The 18,626-nt window shown below is 45.7% G+C and overlaps 2 protein-coding genes across 3 annotated transcripts in view; one reads left to right on the top strand and one right to left on the bottom strand.

The window, feature by feature from the left end:
- LOC310826941 (2'-5'-oligoadenylate synthase 1-like) overlaps nucleotides 1–18,626 on the top strand; it is a 30,816-nt gene that overhangs the window by 1,540 nt on the left and 10,650 nt on the right. The window contains exons 1-9 of one of the 2 annotated variants that reach the window (XM_083702398.1): nucleotides 5,769–5,826; nucleotides 6,427–6,592; nucleotides 7,068–7,254; nucleotides 7,389–7,579; nucleotides 9,637–9,797; nucleotides 9,988–10,112; nucleotides 10,292–10,481; nucleotides 11,598–11,807; nucleotides 13,331–13,534. In XM_083702398.1, the coding sequence (XP_083558524.1) occupies nucleotides 5,813–5,826; nucleotides 6,427–6,592; nucleotides 7,068–7,254; nucleotides 7,389–7,579; nucleotides 9,637–9,797; nucleotides 9,988–10,112; nucleotides 10,292–10,481; nucleotides 11,598–11,807; nucleotides 13,331–13,487 (1,401 nt within the window). In that variant the 5' untranslated portion in view covers nucleotides 5,769–5,812 and the 3' untranslated portion in view covers nucleotides 13,488–13,534. Of the gene's footprint in view, nucleotides 1–5,768; nucleotides 5,827–6,426; nucleotides 6,593–7,067; nucleotides 7,255–7,388; nucleotides 7,580–9,636; nucleotides 9,798–9,987; nucleotides 10,113–10,291; nucleotides 10,482–11,597; nucleotides 11,808–13,330; nucleotides 13,535–18,626 lie in introns of those variants that run through there. The other variant, XM_083702399.1, reaches the window with a different exon arrangement.
- LIX1 (limb and CNS expressed 1) overlaps nucleotides 14,360–18,626 on the bottom strand; it is a 41,676-nt gene continuing 37,409 nt past the window's right edge. Inside the window, exon 6 of the mRNA XM_083702444.1 lies at nucleotides 14,360–17,016. Within this exon, the coding sequence (XP_083558570.1) occupies nucleotides 16,732–17,016 (285 nt within the window). The 3' untranslated portion in view covers nucleotides 14,360–16,731. The remainder of the gene's footprint in view (nucleotides 17,017–18,626) is intronic.

The raw sequence follows: 18,626 nt of genomic DNA, 5'->3' as shown, positions 1-18,626 counted from the left end.
AGCCCGGCACCCAACCGTTGGCACTGGCTGGAGTGCCCTCTGTGGCTAGAAAGTATTCTACCCCCTCTTCCCCCCATCTCGAGTCCAGGATTTCTGTGACCTCGTTGAGTGGTTCGGCCCTAGGCGCCCTCTCCCTCTCCTGTGACTTAGTGTGTAGTTGCGGGACTGTTTCAGACTCCTGAAACCTGTGCGGTGCCTTGTAGGGGGTGAGCACCGACCTGTGAAATACCGGATGCACTCTGGAACCTTCGGGGAGGGCTAGTCGAAAGGCTACAGGGTTGATCTTAGCCTCCACCTGGTACGGCCCTAACTGCCTGTGCCCTAGCTTCTTCTTGGCCAACGACTTGGCTGGCATCGCTTGGGCCGCTAACCACACCCAGTCCCCCACCTGGATCTCCTCCCCCGCTCTCCTGTTTTTGTCTGCCTGCACCTTATATGCTTGCTTGGCCAGCTCCAAATGTCTCCGCAACTCTTCGTGCACCTCCTGCAGCTCCGCTGCAAACTGGTCGGCTTCTTGCGGCACCCCCTCTCTCGGTGCCCCGAACCCCGGGAAGGTTCTGGGATGACGACCGTTGTTCGCGAAGAACGGCGTCACCCCCGTGGACGCGTGCTTCGTGTTGTTATAGGCAAACTCTGCCATCGGCAGGTAGTCCACCCAAGCTGCGGGTCGCTGATGGGCGTAACATCTCAGGTACTGCTGCATGATCGCATTGACCCTCTCAGCTTGGCCGTTGGTCTGTGGGTGTCTCGCCGACGTAAGGTTGATCTTGACGTTCAGGATACCTAAAAGCTTCTGCCAAAAATTGGAAACAAACTGGCGCCCCCTGTCGGACAGGATGGACTGCGGCAGCCCATGCACCTTGAACACGTGATCAATGAAGAGTTTGGCAGTCTGTTCCGCCGTCGCCACCTTTGCGCACGGAATGAAGTGCGCCATCTTGGTGAACAGGTCCACAACCACCAGTACCGCCGTCTTCCCTCTGGAGCTGGGCAGGTCAGTAACGAAGTCCAGGGCTACCCTCTCCCACGGTTGCTGTGGCGTTTCCAGCGGTTCCAACAGCCCCGCTGGCTTCTGGTGTACTGGCTTGAACCTCTGACAAGTGTCACACCTGGCGACGTAATCCGCTACCTCTCCACGCATCCGAGGCCACCAAAAGTCCCTTGCCACCAGTTCTATTGTCTTCTCCTTGCCGAAGTGGCCCGCACTGGGGGCGTCGTGCAACTGCTGCAGAACCTTTGCGCGAAGCTCGTCGCTTGGCACGTAGAGGGCACCTTTGCGAGTTAGCAGCCTGTCGTGTAATTGGAAATCTTCGCCACTCTGCACACCTCTGCGCAACTCCTCCATTTTGGACTGTGCGAACTGATCCACTTGCAACGCGCGTCGCACCGCGTCCAGATCTACTGTGATGGCAGCGCACGACCACGCCTGCGGTGCGAAAATGTGCCTGGCTGCTACTGGTGTCGCTTCATCGAGATATTGCGGTTTCCTGGATAGCGCATCGGCTATAACGTTGGAATCTCCGGGGATGTACTCTATCCGGAAGTCGAAATCCGCGAAGAATTCCGCCCAGCGCATGTGTCTCTGGCTTTGGAGCTTCGCCGTGCGCCAATACTCTAGGTTCTTGTGATCCGTGCGGACCTGTACTGTGTGCTTGGCTCCTATGAGGAAGTGTTGCCACGCTTTGAACGCTGCGTGAATGGCCAACAGCTCTCTGTCCCATATGGTGTAGCCTTGCTGAGCTTTCGGGAGTAAAAGGCACCGGGTCTCCAGTTCCCATGTGGATCTTCTTGCAGGAGCACGGCTCCAACCGCCCTGTCTGACGCGTCGATCTCTACTCGCATGGGCCTGCCTGGATCCACGTGCAGCAGCTGCTCCTCGGAGGCGAAAAGGCTTTTAAGCTTCCGAAAAGAGCGCTCCGCCTGTTCCGTCCACACGAACCTCTTCTTCTTGGAACTCAGAGTGTCCGTGATCGCTGCTGTCTCCTTTGCAAAACCTCTGATGAATTTGCGGTAGAAGTTGGCGAAGCCGACGAATCTCTGGACTTCCTTCCGATTGCGTGGGCTCTTCCAGTCCAACACCGCGCGGACCTTGACGCTGTCCATGGCCAGCCCCTTGTCGGACAGCTTGTAGCCCAGGAAATCCACCTCCGTCACATCAAACTGGCACTTCTCTAACTTGGCGTAGAGCCTGTTCTCCCGTAGTCTTTGCAGGACTTCCTTTACGTCCCTCTCGTGGGCCTCTTCCGTCTCCGAAAAGATCAGGATGTCGTCAAGGAAACACACACATTTCTTGTAGAGGAGTCCCGCTAGCACGTGATGCATAAAGGCTTGGAATACGTGAGATCCATTTTGGAGACCAAACGGCATAACTCTGTATTCATACGTGCCCAGAGGCGTGAACATGGCCGTTTTCCACTCATCGCCCTCCCGGATGCGTATGAGGTTATACGCTCCACGCAGATCCAACTTGGTGAAGATCTTCCCCTTCCTCACGGTTGCTAGGAGATAATCTATCTTGGGCATGGGGAAGGCCTTGGGCTTGGTCATACTGTTTATGAACCTATAATCCACAATGAGTCTTTTTTGGGGCGTGTCTTTCTTCTTTACAAAGAACACAGGACTGCCCCCCACTGCTTTCGATTCCCGGATGAATCCACGCTTCAAATTGTGCTCTATGAACTCCCTGAGCTCTTGCATCTCGTCCTCAGACATGGAATACAGTTTTGCAGTCGGCAACTGCGCCCCCGGCACCAGGTCGATGGCACAATCATAAGGTCTGTGGGGCGGCAACTGGTCAGCTTCCTTCTCGCAGAAAACCTCCAGGAACCCTTCGTACTTGCTAGGTACTGCCTGCACCCTGCCAAGTCGCAGCTGGTGCTCAGCCCCCTCCTCCTGGCAGGACTGGATGCAATTTTGAGCACAGTACGATGAGCAAAAGGTGATCTGGCGTTGGTACCACGCTACAGCAGGACTGTGTCTCTCCAGCCAACTCATGCCTAATACTATAGGCGTGTCAGACAGTTGGGTGACATTGAAGCTAATGACTTCTCGGTGATTCCCTATCCGCATCACCATGGGAGGTGTCTGTTGCACAACTTGCCCTCCTAGCAATTTCCTGCCATCCACCGTGACTACGTTCAGAGGCGTTGTGGCGGGCAGAAGCGCTATGCGATGCTGCTTGACGAATTGCATCCCCACGAAATCGGCGTTGCTCCCCGAATCGATCGTGAGGGGCACTTCTAGGGTGGTCCCATTTGGCAACTGAAGTGTTGCAGTGAGCTGCACCGCTGGCTTGGGTGGTAAAGGGTCTGTGGGTTGCAAAGACGCTGGGGACTGTTCTACAGATTCGCCTGGCTGAGCCCCAGCAATCCTGCTTGCAGCCAGGCATTGTCGTTTCCCTGAGGTTCCTCTTCCTGGATCACTTCTGCAGCTACCGTCGCTAAAGCTGCAGTGTGCTTCTGGAGCCTCTGGGGGCACTCTTTCGCCATGTGCAGTGCACTGTCGCAGATGTAACACTTCCTGGTCCCTCTAGGAGGCTTCGCCTTTACTGCACCAGAAACTGGGGCTCTGGCTGTTGCTTGAGCCTTAGCACCACCAAGTTCCATCGGCTCCTCCCCCTGCCTCCCGAGCGGCGAGGGATGTGACTGACTGAACTCCCTGGGGATGAAAGAAGACGTCCTCGCTGGTGGACGCACCTGACGTTCTTCCTCATTGTGCCAAGGACGTCCCTCGTGACGTATCCCAATCGCCAGAGCCCTCTGCACCACCTCCCCCAGGGTCTGAGGTCTGTCTCCCCTGGCAAGTTCGTCCTTTATGGGACCGCTGAGACCCTCCCAGAACAAATCCCTCACAGGTGTGCAGTCTTTCTCCCAGCGTAACGCAGTCAGTAAAGCAAAAAATCTGGAATGGTACTGACGCACAGTGGCTTTGCCTTGCCGCAGTCCAAATATCTCCCTGCGTGCAAGATCCAAATCTACGGTTGACTGGAAGCAGGCATCCATCGCTTTAATGAATTCATCAGAATCGCGGCGGGCAGGGCCATCTTCACGCCACAAATTGCGCAACCAGTCTCTGGCCGGCCCATGCAAGTGAGAAACAATAAACCCCACTTTCTCCTCCTCATCTTTAAAGTCATGACGAAGCAAGTGTAATGCATACAAAATGTCTGCTCTGAAACTGGGGTAGTGCTTCAGGTTCCCATCGAAGTGGGTGACTAGGCTGCCCCCCCGCCTTCCAAGTCCAATGCCCTCTGATCTGGACCCTGGGAACCCTTCCCTGTTTGCACGCTCCCACCTTGTTTGCAGGTCCTGGCAGCGCTTCTCCATTTCGTCATGCTTCTTCTGAGACGCAAGGACTGCAGCAGTGAGTTTGGAAACTGTAGTTCGTAGTGCTGTCAGCTGATCCTCCGCACTCATGGCTGTCACCGTTTGTGAGCTTTGCAAAAAAAATTTTTTTTGCGTTCTTTGGGAGGGGACTTACTGTCAGAGCCACCCGAGGTCCCAGCTCACAAGAGACCAAAATCCAGTCCAAGTTATATACAAAAGGTTTTATTGAAGAACATTGTTGTCGTTACATCCAAGCTCTGTGGCTCAGCATCTTTTACCCTTAGATGTTTGAAGTCCCCTCTGAGTCAGTCCCGCCCCTGCACCAGCTTAAGAGGCTTGTACTGCTCCACCTTTTCCTCTCCTTCCTTTTCCGCAGGGTCTTCCTGCCCCCCTGTGCTCCCTCCCTTCGGGACTCCCCCGAGGCTGAGTCTTCTGACGCCTGCTCCCCCCTCCTTCGTGCTTTGGGACCAGGCTCCTCCTCAGGGCTCTCCTCATTTCCGCGCGCCTCCACATTTGAACTTGGCGCGCGTACGTTGCCTCTGACCTTCCTTTCGACCGTTACGCTACTCTCGGTACTACACTCCTCCCCTTCCGGCAGGATGTTCTGCTCCGAACTCCTTCCCCTCTCTGCTCCCTGTTCTGCTCTTTCTGACACACTGGTAACTCCACCCCCTTCACTCCGTTCCGACGGAGAGGCCGGTCCCGATCTCCAACCCCCACTGGGGATTCCCTCTTCGTTCCCCTGCTTCTGACTGCTTCCCTCTCTACTGCCCCTTGGCCTGACCAGGGGGGCTCCCTTTTGGGAATCCTCGGATTCACTTGACGGACTCACTGACAACCTCGGGTCATCGTCGTCCTCTTCCTCATCACCCTGGGACCCCTCCCCCTCGCTCTCTGTCCCTGAAACCCTGACAAGAACATTCGGCTGCATTCACACATAACGTTAAGCTACACTTAACACAAACCAGGGCTTACAAATTAAGAACAAACTATGGCCCGCAAATGTGGTTAAGATGCTGGGCTGGGTTTCGGGGCTCACATTAAACCACAGTCTATAAACCAAGTGGTGGGGGAAATCAAATATTTGCCAAAAAGTATTGTCCAGGTGACTAGCAACACTAGCTTTGCAAAGTGGCAGGAACTCCCATAAGAAAGAAAGAAAGAAAGAAAGAAAGAAAGAAAGAAAGAAAGAAAGAAAGAAAGAAAGAAAAGGTTTTGCATCTGATGGATAATTCTTCTTTGAATTGCTGCAAAGCTTCTAAGAGTATAAAAAGGAGCTGCATCCCGTCTTTTTGTGGCTCCAGGGCTGACCAGAGGCGTGATAACTATCAATTCCCAAAGAGAACAATCAACAGTGGAGGCACAAACCACAATTCCCAGAATTCTAAGCATCTGGGGGTGGTACATACTTGAGAAATGTGCTGTCCTCAAAGGACTGTAACTGGGAAACGAGTACATAAACACACTTGCTACGAAATGCAGACAGCATGGCTTTGCCAAGGTAAGATTATTTTTGGCAGAAAACCCTTCCTTTGTAATTTACCCCTTTATAGCGTGTATTTGAAAAACAAACGGGGAAGGAGCAGAAGCACATGGAATAATTTAGTCAGATGATTTAGGGAGTGGCCACCTCGCTGTGTTGCCACAAGCAGAACAGGCTATGATCAACTAGTTTTGAAAGAATTAAGCTGTATGGTACAAATAACCCACCGGCTCCCCTGGAGTAATGTGTTTAGGTTGGCATTTAGCTTAAGGTTGGCATATTTCAAACAGTGAAAATCTGGACAGAAAATAGTTGAGCTTATATTGGCAAAGTTTTTGATATTTTCCTTGTTTTTGCCCAAAGTTGTTGAGCTTTTGGGGCAAAATCACAAAAAATGCAGTTTCTGATATATTTTTATGGGAAACTGGCACTGCCAACATAGTTTGCCATACGTCCAGATTTTCCAGGACATTTCCCCAATTTACGCCCGGATGCAGTATTCCAGACGTATGACACTCCTAATTTAGCTATTCTTATAGTTGAGATACTCTCCCATACCCCCCCCCCCAGTGTGTGTGTGTGTGTGAATAGTTAACTTTTTGTTTTGTCCTTTTAAAGGATGTGGGGCCTAAGACCCAGATCTTACAACTGTGAGAGATGTGGGAATGACTTTGTCAGCCGCACAGCTCTGAGATACCATTTTCAAGCTAAACATCTTGGGAGAGTTCACTGTGAAACTTGTGGCAAGGAGGTTTTGCGAGAGTGTCTTCTACAGCATGCAAAGGTAAGGTGGAACATGTCATCTTCCTCCTCCTTTGTTCAAGCAAATAAATGAACTTTTATTTTTTTTGGTATCTTGGTTTCATGTGGGAAAAATAGCGGTATATAAATGTGAGAAGATAAATTACTATCCATTTATTTGTAAAAACATTTATCTATCACAAGTTCATGTAGCATAACAAGGCTGTGTACAGCGGTATATACAATAAAATAGAAAATATCATAAAAATAGTACAAAATGATTAAAATGTCTGGCTGATCAAAAATGCAAACAGTTGTATACACCTGTCTACATTAAGAAAGACAAACATAAAACCAGATATCAAAAAAAAAAAGGGCATTTTACTTTCTGCTATACCATTTTAAAGACTAGAATACTATCCACATATACTTCCTTGCTCCCATCTTCAATCTCTTTCCTGGTCCTGCATCTCAACTCAGTATATATACCGTTCATCTCTTCTCTTCTTTATTAACAGACTGATCATGAAATGATACTGACCAGCAATCACAGAAGCTACTGGGATATGACTCGTAAGAGGAGAACAAAGTTTGTGGCCACGGAAACACTGACATCCTGTAGGATGTGCCCCAGGCAGTTTGGAACAGCCCATGCCAGGGAGTACCATGAGAAACAAGAGCATCACTTCACTGCCAGCAAAAGAGGTAGCACTACTGTTTTGAAGTGCTCACATGATCAAGGACCACCCGATTTTAAACCTTACTTTTTAAGAGCTTCTCCTCATCCCTTCCTTTTCAGGCAAAAACTCGTAATTCACCTTGATTTCTCTTTTGTATAGCTCAAATGTCCACTGCGTTTAAACCTGAAAACATATTAGAGTACAAAACACCTGCGGAATTAACGAAATTTGTGGAAGCAAAACTCCGACCAAACTCAAATGCTGTAAGGTGGGGCTGTGCATCAGAAGTTGAAAAGATCATTGAGTTCATTGAAGAAGTGTTTCCATTACCAATTACATATGTCACGAAGGTACTGATGATGCCACATTCTACTTGAGATTGATCACAGTAGTGTTGCACTTCCTGTATCCGCTATTTCATATCTAAGGACCTTTGCAAACAGTTGTGTGTGTGTGTGTTTATGCAATGAATATGCATTAGTTCCCTCTTTGCTGCACACATCCCATTTCCCTCAAGGTTATCCTGCTGTGAGGGTATGCTATTTTATAAGAATTAAAAATGCAATAGTTTCCTGCTTGGGGGGATATGCAAATCTTCCCTTCAAATACAGCAATGGGCTGAGAAAGTTTGGGGCATGAGGCAAAACATTTAAATAAAAAAAGGTGGTATTTGACTAAGTCAGAGTAGGCCCATTGCAATCAATGGACTTTGGTAAGTCAGGATCTTAAGCTGCTTGGGACTGCTTCATCACTCTTAATCTCTATGTAAGGGAAAAGACATATGAAGTTAGCCAAGACCTAGTGACTTGCCATGAATATGTCAGCTGAGAATCTGACATGTACATGCATATACTGTATTCAGGGCAAAGTAAACACTCACATTGACATAACACAGCACAGCATACTGTGTTGGTGTGCGTTATCTCTATGGAGGAAAGATGTCATGAGTGAAGCAGCTATTTGGCTTGCAACCCAATACAATTTATGTTGGGAGCATGGATGGTTCTAAAGGAGGATTAGACAAATTTATGGAGAGGAAGGCTATGTCCTACCTTCGCTGACAGAGACAGTTTGTCTCTGAATACCAGTGGCTGGGAATTGCTGAAAGAGTGCTGTGGCATTTGTGTCCAGCTTGCAGGCTTCCCATAGGCATTGTGAGAACAGGATGCTGGGTGAGATGGAACGTTGGCCTGATCCAACAGGGTTGTCTAATGTTCTTATGATAGGCCATGTCCCAGGTGAACACCACTTTCAAGAACCTGCATGGCTTAATTGTCTTGTCCAGAGGGAGCAGAGGCTATGCCTGGCCCAGGAGGCAGAGTGTCCAAGCAGTGGTTGGAGATGATAGGAAGAACCAGAATTAAGGGAGATGACAGTCCACGATGATGATAGTCAGGAGTCTGGATTTCAGGAGAAACAAGAGGGTCAGATACATGGCATGCAGGACCATGGACAGATCATTGGGAGCAAGCAACTTGTTCTGATGAAGTCCTAGCTCCAAAGCAAGATTTATATCCTTATGGGCCCAGGTTCCATGCTACCCTCAGTCCATAAGGAGTGAAGTGGATAACTTTAAAGGACAGCTCTTGGGTTTGGATTCAAGCACTTGTTTGTCTTTCCCTTACTTTCATCTGTTCCACATATGGGAAAATGGGAGGTGGCTAACATAATGAGACTTCGTTCATTTCGGGGTACGACATGCATAGGAAGTATTATGGCCCCATCTGCACTATACATTGAAAGCAGTATCATACCACTTTAAGCAGCCATGGTTCCCCCAGGGAATCTTGGGAACTGTAATTTGTCATGGGTGCTGAGAGGCCCCCATTCCCCTCACAGAGCTACAATTCCCAGAGTCCCATCAGAAGAGGGAGGGAATGCTGAACCATTCTGCTAGTTGTATCTTTGTAAGGGGAACCTCCTAACAATTCTAAGTGCATTTAACAAATTCCAGGATTCCTTGAGGGAAGCCATGGCTATTTAAACTGCATGATACTCCTTCTAACTGTGTGCTGCAGATGGGGGGGGGGCTATTTCTAGGTGCTGTGGCGCCATGGTCTCAAGCTCCAGTTCCAGGGTTGGGTCTCACTCTTCTGCCCAAGTTGTGGTGGGTAAGACAGACTTAATTGCTCCTCTTCTGTATCAGAGTCCTGTCTGATGCTTGGAACCAGAGTCGTCACATTAATGAATATGTGATATGGCCTGCATTATGGGAGCCATCCAGAGTCATCTACTCTATAAGCATTTTACTGTGAAGCAGTGTCCTCCATTTGTGATCCAAAGTGATGCAGATTGCCTGGGTTGAACAGCTGACACATGGCTAGTCTTGCTCTTCCTTGGGAACATTGGTACTAAGTGAGTTAAAGTCAAGGACTAACCAACTTTCTGTTAATATCTTACCTAACAGGGCGGTTCATATATAAAAGGAACTGATGTGCAAGATTCATCTGATGTGGACATAGTTCTTTTTAGCAGCGCCTTTCAAAGTTTAGAAGACTGCCAGAGAAAAATTCCCGAAGTACTAGAAGAGTTAGGGAAAAGACTAACTAAACCTTCCTGGATCAACAGGTTTGGACTGAGATTTTTGTTCTCCCTTCATTTCCCCCAATTATTGTAAAGTCATTAGTATGCCACTGATTAACAGTGCAATTCTAACAACGCCTACTCAGAAGTAACTCCTATGAAATTCAATAGGGCTTACTCCCAGGTAAGTAGAGGTAGAATTAAAGCCTTATTCTCCCCTTTCTTTTCTACTTAGGATAATATTGCAGGAAAGGACACCATTTTCCCTAAGGTTCTACTTTAAATGTTATAAAGATCATCACGGACACTTGTTTGACATAATGCCTTGTTATGACATGTTTGGGCCTACATTATCAGCAGGTAAGAGCTGGCTGGGGGTGGTGGCCCCCCCCACTGTCCAATAATACTTATGGAGATCTACCTTTATTGTAATTCAGACTGCAACAATATTTCCATTAGCCCGAAATCTGTCTGATTTGATTTAAGAAATGGAGACCAAGGGAGTGTCATTAGCCTTATCTCTTGTCTGGCGTTAACAGGTTTAAAAGAGAGCTTTTACCGCAAGCTCTACCACTGCAGTGACAGTGATAAAATCCAGCTGTACGCTATGGCCCTGTTGAAGTACCAAGTTGAGTTTGTCAAGGCGTCAACAGAGAGGGTGAAAGATCTCATACGCTTAATGAAGCACTGGTTCAAAACTTCATTTGCAACACCAGGAGAAGAAAACAAGTAGGTTGCTTGTATCCAAACACAACTGAAATCATTTATCATTTCCTCCTGCTGCTGCTGCTGTTGCCATTAAGCCCAGCAGTTCCCAAACTTTGTTCCCCATGAACCACTTGAAAATTGATGAGGGTCTTGGCAAGAACACTTAATGGTTTTTCTGCCTGTTGTAGAAATTGTAACGTACTGTGCCAGATGCCATATGGCCACCTGAATGAAGCTCACAGACCACTGCTGGACCACTGACCATCATTTGGGAACCCTTTGATTTAAACAATTTATACACAAGAAATGCAATACAATGAAAATAAATAAATTGGTTAAGGCTATAGTATCGCAATTCAGTTTAGAATGCCTGCTGGAACAAAAAATATAAGTGTCTTCAGTAAGTGCCAGAAGTTCAACAGAGAGGGAGCCCGTCTCACCTGGTTGGGCACACAATACAGAATGAATGAATGAATGAATAATAATAATAATAATAATAATAATAATAATAATAATTTTTATTTATACCCAGCTCAGTGAGGCTAACACGAGGTAAAAACAATTGATTAAAACACAACTTAAAAACAAGATTAAGTACAACATTAAAATGCAGCCTCATTTCAGTAATGACTCCTGATGAATATGAATTGCACATCCAAACCATGGGAGACCACTATCAGTTACTCCTCTGTAAATCTCAATAATCCTGAACCCAAGTTGTTAAGGGCTTTGCAAAATAACCCAATAATTTGGATCCTGGCCTAGTAGAGTATGGACAGCCAATGCAAGCTTTTGAGTACTGGACCAACTTCAGATCCTTCTGTTTTCCCAAGGTACAATGCAATCTGTAGATTTTTGCATTGTTTCAACCCCTTGTGAGCGAGTGACCCACACATTTGCAAAAAGAGAGAGCATACCTACCAGGGGGGAAACAATATTTAATCTACCGGTATATTTTCTTAGCTACTCCTGGCTTATCAATCTTTGCAAGGCATGGATATTAAATCAAACGGGAGGCCCAAATTGGATTTTGCTACTGTCTCTAGCCTTTATTTGATCTACAGCTTTTGTTTTTGACCTTTTCCTGTGGCAGCTCCTTCTGTGCAGCTGCTAAATGTGTGCTATGTGTGTGTTTAGGTTTCGCAGGCTCCCTTCCTCCTACGCTGTGGAACTCATCACCATCTATGTATGGGAGCTGGCTGGGAAACCAATGTTTTTCAGCTATGTACAGGGAATGAGAGCCGTCTTGAAGCTTTTGGTTCAGTATCAAGAAATCTGTGCTGTATGGCACAAACATTACAGACCCAATTTTCCAATTTTCCAAAAGGTGTTTCTAAAGCAAACCAGGTGAGTAAGCCCATTATATACTTGTCTGCCTCTTTAGTACATGCCCCCAGCAGCTGAAATTTAATCTAGAGCTTCCACTACTAGGAAAAGCTGATTCCACCAACTTCTCCTTCCCAGAGCCGTAGCTAGGTGATATTGTGCCCCTGGCAGAACCGTCCAGATTGTGCCCCATACTCATGGACATATTTGTTATTCTTTCCACCTCTCCTCCACCCATTCACCCTTTATTTAAAAGCTTTTCTTATGAGGCAATAATCAATATTTTTATTTATAGACATATTTATGGACATATTTTTTGGCGGACTTTGCGCCCCCTCTCACCTGCGCCCCTGGCAGGGGCCCACCTCACCACCCCATAGCTATGGCCCTGTTCCTTCCCCATCACCAGTTTACCTCAGCGCATCTCAGTCCAGTCTCCAGGACCCTCTTCCTCCCCACCGCCATAGTCCTGCCACTTCATGACATTGAGTATTGCTTGCTGGTGCTGTTGGAGGGGGCACTTTCTTGTGGCTTTTTGCCTTTTACAGGGCCTTTGATTCTGTGAAGGCCATTGCTCATAAATCAACCAGGCTGCCCTGCTGCTTCCTGTGTCTTTTGAAGTTTGTTCCCTTACCAGAACAAGAGCAGTGTTGTACTTTGTTCTGGAAAATGTCTAGTTCATACTGCTGGGTAATTCTCTCTCTACACACCCACACCCACACAGCTCCAGTTTTGTGTGTGGCTCCTGCCTTCATTCCTGGACTTGCAATTTCCCATGGTTTTGGATCTGTGCTTCCTTCACCCAAGAAATGACATCACTTCCTTTCAGCTGATGCATTCAGCTGATGAATCATAGAATCATAGGTCGAGTTGGAAGGGACCCTGATTATCGTCTAGTCCGACCCCTTGCAGGTGCAGGAATATGCATCTGTCCCATACAGGGATTGAACCTGCAACCTTGTTGTTATCAGCACCAACTGAGCTATCCAATTCAAAGTGTTGGTGTTGACCTTTAAAGCCCTAAACGGCCTCGGCCCAGTATACCTGAAGAAGCGTCTCCACCCCCATCACTCTGCCCAGATGCTGAGGTCCAGCGCCGAGGGCCTTCTGGCGGTTCCCTCATTGTGAGAAGCAAAGCTACAGGGAACCAGGCAGAGGGCCTTCTTGGTAGTGGCACCCGCCCTGTGGAATGCCCTCCCATCAGATGTCAAAGAGATAAACAACTACCTGACATTCAGAAGGCATCTTAAGGCAGCCCTGTTCATGGAAGTTTTTAATGTGTGACATCTTACTGTAACTTTGGTCTTTGTGGAAGCTGCCCAGAATGGCTGGGGAAACGCAGCCAGATGGGCGGGGTACAAATAAATTATTATTATTATTATTATTATTATTATTATTATTATTATTATTATTTCCAGCTCAAGAGGTCTTGAAACGATAGGCTCTGTGTGTGAAAACAGCATTACATTTGAATGTACTGTAAAAGAGGCACCTAGCACTTCCTTTCTTTGTTCATATGGACAACGCCTCTCTTCCTCCCATAGACCATTTGTTTTGGATCCTGCGAACCCAGCCTTTAATGTGTGTGAGAACAGCAATGCCTGGGACGAAGTAGCTCATGTGGCAAAGCACAGCCTCCTTAAACCGCTCTTTAATGGCATCCAAGCAAAGGAGCCCTGGCTTTTTGCAGAGAACTGGTGAAACCAAACCTGGCCTCGCTTCCGGAAGAATGGGCACCCAGTTTTCAGGTACTGCCATGGGGAAATGTCAGTGTTGAAACTGAATGAAAACTTGAGAGAGAAAACGACGAGTTGTGCACCTGCTGTGTGCAATGAAACTGCCTCCTCCGGAGGAAAGCAGCTGTGGGAGAAGGTAATCTGGAGAGGAGAAGGTGATGAGGTAAAAGGGGGTGCTTAACCCTTCCTACAGCCATCCATTTTCCTCTGCTTCCTCTCCTCCCAACTTGCGATTGCTCCCATGGGCTTCCAGTCCCATGTTTGCAAGATAACTATAGGTCTCAAACATTGGCAAGGTTAAAAGCAGTTGGTGTGGGAAGTTTCAGAGGGGAGAGCAGCAGGTGGAGGTAAGAGGAAAGATGAGTTCCTCTCTGGCAAACATTTTATCAACCCCACTCAGAGAGAGAGAAAGGACATTTCAGGCTTCACCAAAAGCAATCTGCCTTTGGCTGTTGACTGAAATATTCAGCAAATAAAACTACGGTAACTTTCCCTTTCAAAAACAAAAATCAGTGTTGCCCGGCCAAGTGTTCTTTTTTTTTTTTTAACTTGAAGGAAAAAAATGGTTGCAATTCTATGGTTCAGGAGGTCAAGGTTTTAAGAATTGCTGCCAAGATTGGAAAAAGTCAAGAATATTTAGGTTAGAAGTAAATAAGAAATGTGCATGAGTAGGGTTTTTTTTTGGGGGGGTTACTTCTCCATTGACATTCCATAGCATGTTTAAGCTTAGTGATTTAAACATTACTTTTTTTCACACGGACCATAGAGAGAAGCAGCCTATTGTAATGTTCGCATACAATATGTGGAATGCTCGCAATAAGCACATATTTCCTGTAATGTTTTCACAACGGTTTATTTTACAAAATCATTGCCCAAATTCAACACTTGAGTGAGATCAAATAAGATACAGAAGATTTGAGGCAGTAAAATACTTTTTAAAAAATTAATGGTTGATTCTAATTCCCAGTATTATAGTTCTTTACCATTTGCTGCAGTAGACCCATGACAGCTATAGATGAATCTTGAAAGAACAGTCTGGTTTCCTTTTTGCAACACAGTGTTGAAAACTCATTGTCAAGGGCTCTTCATAATACGTGCAGAGCTTTTTTTCTAGAAAAAGAGGTGCCGGAACTTGGGGCTTTTTTCGGGGGGGGGGGGGAACCCCACTGCACCAGTCGCCATGCTATCCACAGCCACCTGTTCTGTCTGGAAAAAAGGCCTGAATATGTGTATCTGATCTGCTTGCAATGGAAATTCCTGTAAGAGTCACAAGTACACAACCAGCAGAAAGAATTGGCTGCATTGTGCTTGATAAGCAGAGCAGCGTTTAGCATGACAGTGGAAGAAATAGCTTAGGTTAGAGCCAAGGCAGGCATTGAAAACATCCAATAATTTGGTTCAAATTTAGGAAGATCTTCACCAAATGCTGAAAATCATGAGCAAAATTGTAAGTCATTATTATTATTTACTTCCAAAGTACAGTTGAACTTTCTGAAATTGTTGGTGTTGTTGAATCAGGGATGGGAAACCTTCATCTCACTGGCCTAAAAGGTTCACCAAATCTCCCCAATTGGCACATGGGGCCATTTTGACTAAGCCACACCTGCCCATCTTCCATACAGTGTCATATATAATGTCAGCTGTGGGGCAAGTGAGATCTCGCTCAGCTGAAAGGATTTGCAGGCACTGGCGATTTCTCAAAAACCTGGAACCCAGAACTTAAGAATACAATTTTGTGACTAAGTTGGTTGGTCCTCAGCTGCAGCAGCAGTACAGTCATACTTTGGTTGCTGAATGCCTTGGAACTTGTACATTTTGGCTCCTGAACGATTGAAAACTGGAAGTGAGTGTTCCGGTTTCCAAATGATTTTCGGAAGCTGAATCTGGTGTGGGTTTTGATTGGCTGCAGGGCGCTCCTGCAGCCAATTGGAAGCCGCACCTTGATTTTTGAACAGTTCCAGGAGTTGAACAGACTCCTGGAACGCATTCTGGTCGAGAACCAAGGTACGACTCTACTTCATTCAGTGCTATTAAACCACCCTGAACCATTCCTAAGCTGTTTTTCTCATTTGCTAAGGAAACTAGTATAAGTGTAGTGAGCAAAACAAATTAAACATAGTTGTCTGTTTCCCTGCCAGGAAATAAAAGCAATTCATTACATTTACCCTGCAAAAGGGTTGATTTCATCACACATAAATATTATCATTGATGTTGTCAGTTGTTCTTTGATGACATTCTGATGTTCAGAAATGCAGTAGCCCCACTACTACTGGGGCATTGAAAACTGAATGTGACCCTGGGCACAGCCAGCCACAGCTTCCAGGTGCTGATCAAATATATTGTTGTCTTTTTCTCATTTGCTGTATTGATACAGTACAATGAGCAAAAATAATGAAAAGTTGAGATTTGTGTTCCTATTAGAAGCAATGGGCTTGCCCATTGCAAATACTGGCCTATCACAGTGTTGTTATTTTACTTACTACTCATATAAACAAGAAAAAAATCTACAAAGGTTTTGCTGTAGCTAATGTATTTTATTATCAGGACTCAAGTTATTTTTCTAGAAGAATGTCCACGTTGGTCATTTTTCAAGTATAACAACTGGCTTTCTGCTTTTGTGTCTTAGATTTCCCTAAGTTTAGAAGCCTATTGTTGTCCCTTCAACCACTACTTTAAATAACAATATATATATATCTATCAGTCGGTAGTTTTTGCTTATTTCAGGGACATTTCACTCCTTATTTCTGTACATCTCTCGGATGTATTAATTCAATTCACATACTAAACAATTCTGCCACACTTACTTTGATTATGCAACGCTATTAAATGATTGTTGCTGTTCTTTAAGAAGTTACAAACCTAAGCTATTTTTTTTATAAAAATAATAATTCTAAAAATCTGTCTTCATCACACAGAATGTCACACTGTAATGCAGCTTTAGTTGTTTCACATGCAGTGAAACAGGAAGCATGTGTGAGTAATGCTTCTTCTTCACGCATTCTGTGAACTTGCACATGAGATGTGTGGATCCCACATGCACCTGGAACTCATGCTGTTCACCTTGGGGGGGAATTTGAGAGTTTCTGCTTTGTACATTATACAATCAGATGAAGGCAAGCTGTTGTTTCACATTGATCTGAATGATCCAGGATTAGCTCATTACAGACCAGCCTTGCAAACCTGTTTCATACAAACGGCCCTAGGCTGCCCTAGCGATAGCCACTTAGGGCTAGACTCATACGATCATCATTTGAAGAGGCAGCGGCTTGATCACTGTACAGCTGGCTCAGTGCTAAGCCCAGTATTTCCTTTTTCTCTTTGTAAAACCGCAGCTCTTGTCCAGCTTTCCGGGTTTCTTCCAGCTCTCGAAGGGCCACTTGCAGCTCTTGTGAAATAATGCCCGGAGTTTCTTGCTCCTTCATAAGCCAGTCCAGAGCCATGTGACTTCTCATCCTTTCATCCAAACTGTACTGGGAATAGTAGGAGATCACTTCCTGTTGCCCGTCCAAAAAAATAAAGAGTTAGCAACAAATACACCATTGCTTTGTAGTGGGGTAGGAGACCTGGAGGGGCAGGGGAATCCCATCTGACATCCAATGTGTTCCTTTGGTTTCAGATAGTACATGGGTAGATGAGTCTAAAAAGCCTGGGACACACATTTTCATGACCCTGTAATGTAAGGGTACCGGATTTTTTTCAATGAATCTGGGGACACTTTTCAATTTCCTACTAAATAGATGGATTTGTCAGGGGACTGATTTGTAAATCCGGGGACTGTCCCCGGGGAATGGGGACGTTACTGTAGCAGCTATGGTGGTTTATTTATCAGCAGTAATGTATTTAGTGTTAACTCTGGATATGTATACTTGATTCTGACCAAACTAAGCCTCTTAGAGCACAATATACATCAGGATGCTTAGTTTGGTCAGAATAGAGTATACATTTCCAGAGTTAACACTAAATACATTACCTCTGATACTTCTAGCCACCATAGCTGCTAAAGGGCCGTGAAGATTTGTGTCCTGGGCTTTTTAGACTTGTCTACCCATGTACTATCTGAAACCAAAGGGGCACTTTGGTTGCCAGATGTGAAATATATCGGCATTATTTCCAGCTCTCCTTCCCCACTATTCTAAAATAATGGGTTAGGTTCTGCTCTGGGATCTTTTGCAACTGACATGGACATTTCAGAACAGATATTGGAAATGTGTTTGACCATGGAAGTCAAACAAATAAATTGTAGTTAAGGTAGCTTGAAGAAATTCTAGTTGTGCAGGATGTCCAAAAGCAAGGGCTTGCCCTGCGCGAGCTGAACTGCTCTTTTGCCCCATTACTATTTGAAATAATAGAATTTGAAACCCATAGCAAATTTGGTTTTGTTAACCTGCTGCTCCATCATTCATTCATGCTTCTCTATCTAACTATCAGCTCATCACTTAGGTTTAAGGACATTTGAAGAGTCCTGCTGGGTCAGACCAAAGGCCCATCTCATCCAGCACTCTGTTCACACAGTGACCAAGCGATGCTCATGTGAAATCCACAAGCAGAACTCTCCCCACCTGCAATTCCTGGCAATTGGCATTCAAAGGCCTTTGTCTGTTTGGTAGAAGTGAGCATAGTCCTTAATCACTGGGTTATTTAAAAGATTAATTTTTCATGTAACTGAATATGCAGGTCTTAACATTTAAAGAAGACAACTCATTACATAATTATTTAAACATTAATTATGCAATTATGAAAGTATATAATTTTTAAAATGCAGTGGGTTTTTTTTATTAAAAAACCCATTAATATATTTATAATACAAATTACATAATTCTTAAAAAAAAAAAAGAATTATGGGTTGTGTCAGAGCCACCCGAGGTCCCAGCTCACAAGAGACCAAAGTCCAGTCCAAGTTATATACAAAAGGTTTTATTGAAGAACATTGTTGTCGTTACATTCAAGCTCCGTGGCTCCGCATCTGTTACCCTTAGATGTTAGAAGTCCCCTCTGAGTCAGTCCCGCCCCTGCACCAGCTTAAGAGGCTTGTACTGCTCCACCTTTTCCTCTCTTTCCTTTTCCGCAGGGTCTTCCTGCCCCCCTGTGCTCCCTCCCTCCGGGA

This window comes from Podarcis gaigeae, assembly GCF_964106915.1.
Source record: "Podarcis gaigeae genome assembly, chromosome: 11".
NCBI classification, from domain to species: domain Eukaryota; kingdom Metazoa; phylum Chordata; class Lepidosauria; order Squamata; family Lacertidae; genus Podarcis; species Podarcis gaigeae.
Note: the sequence above shows the minus strand (reverse complement) of the source record. Positions and strands in the feature narration are given on the sequence as shown.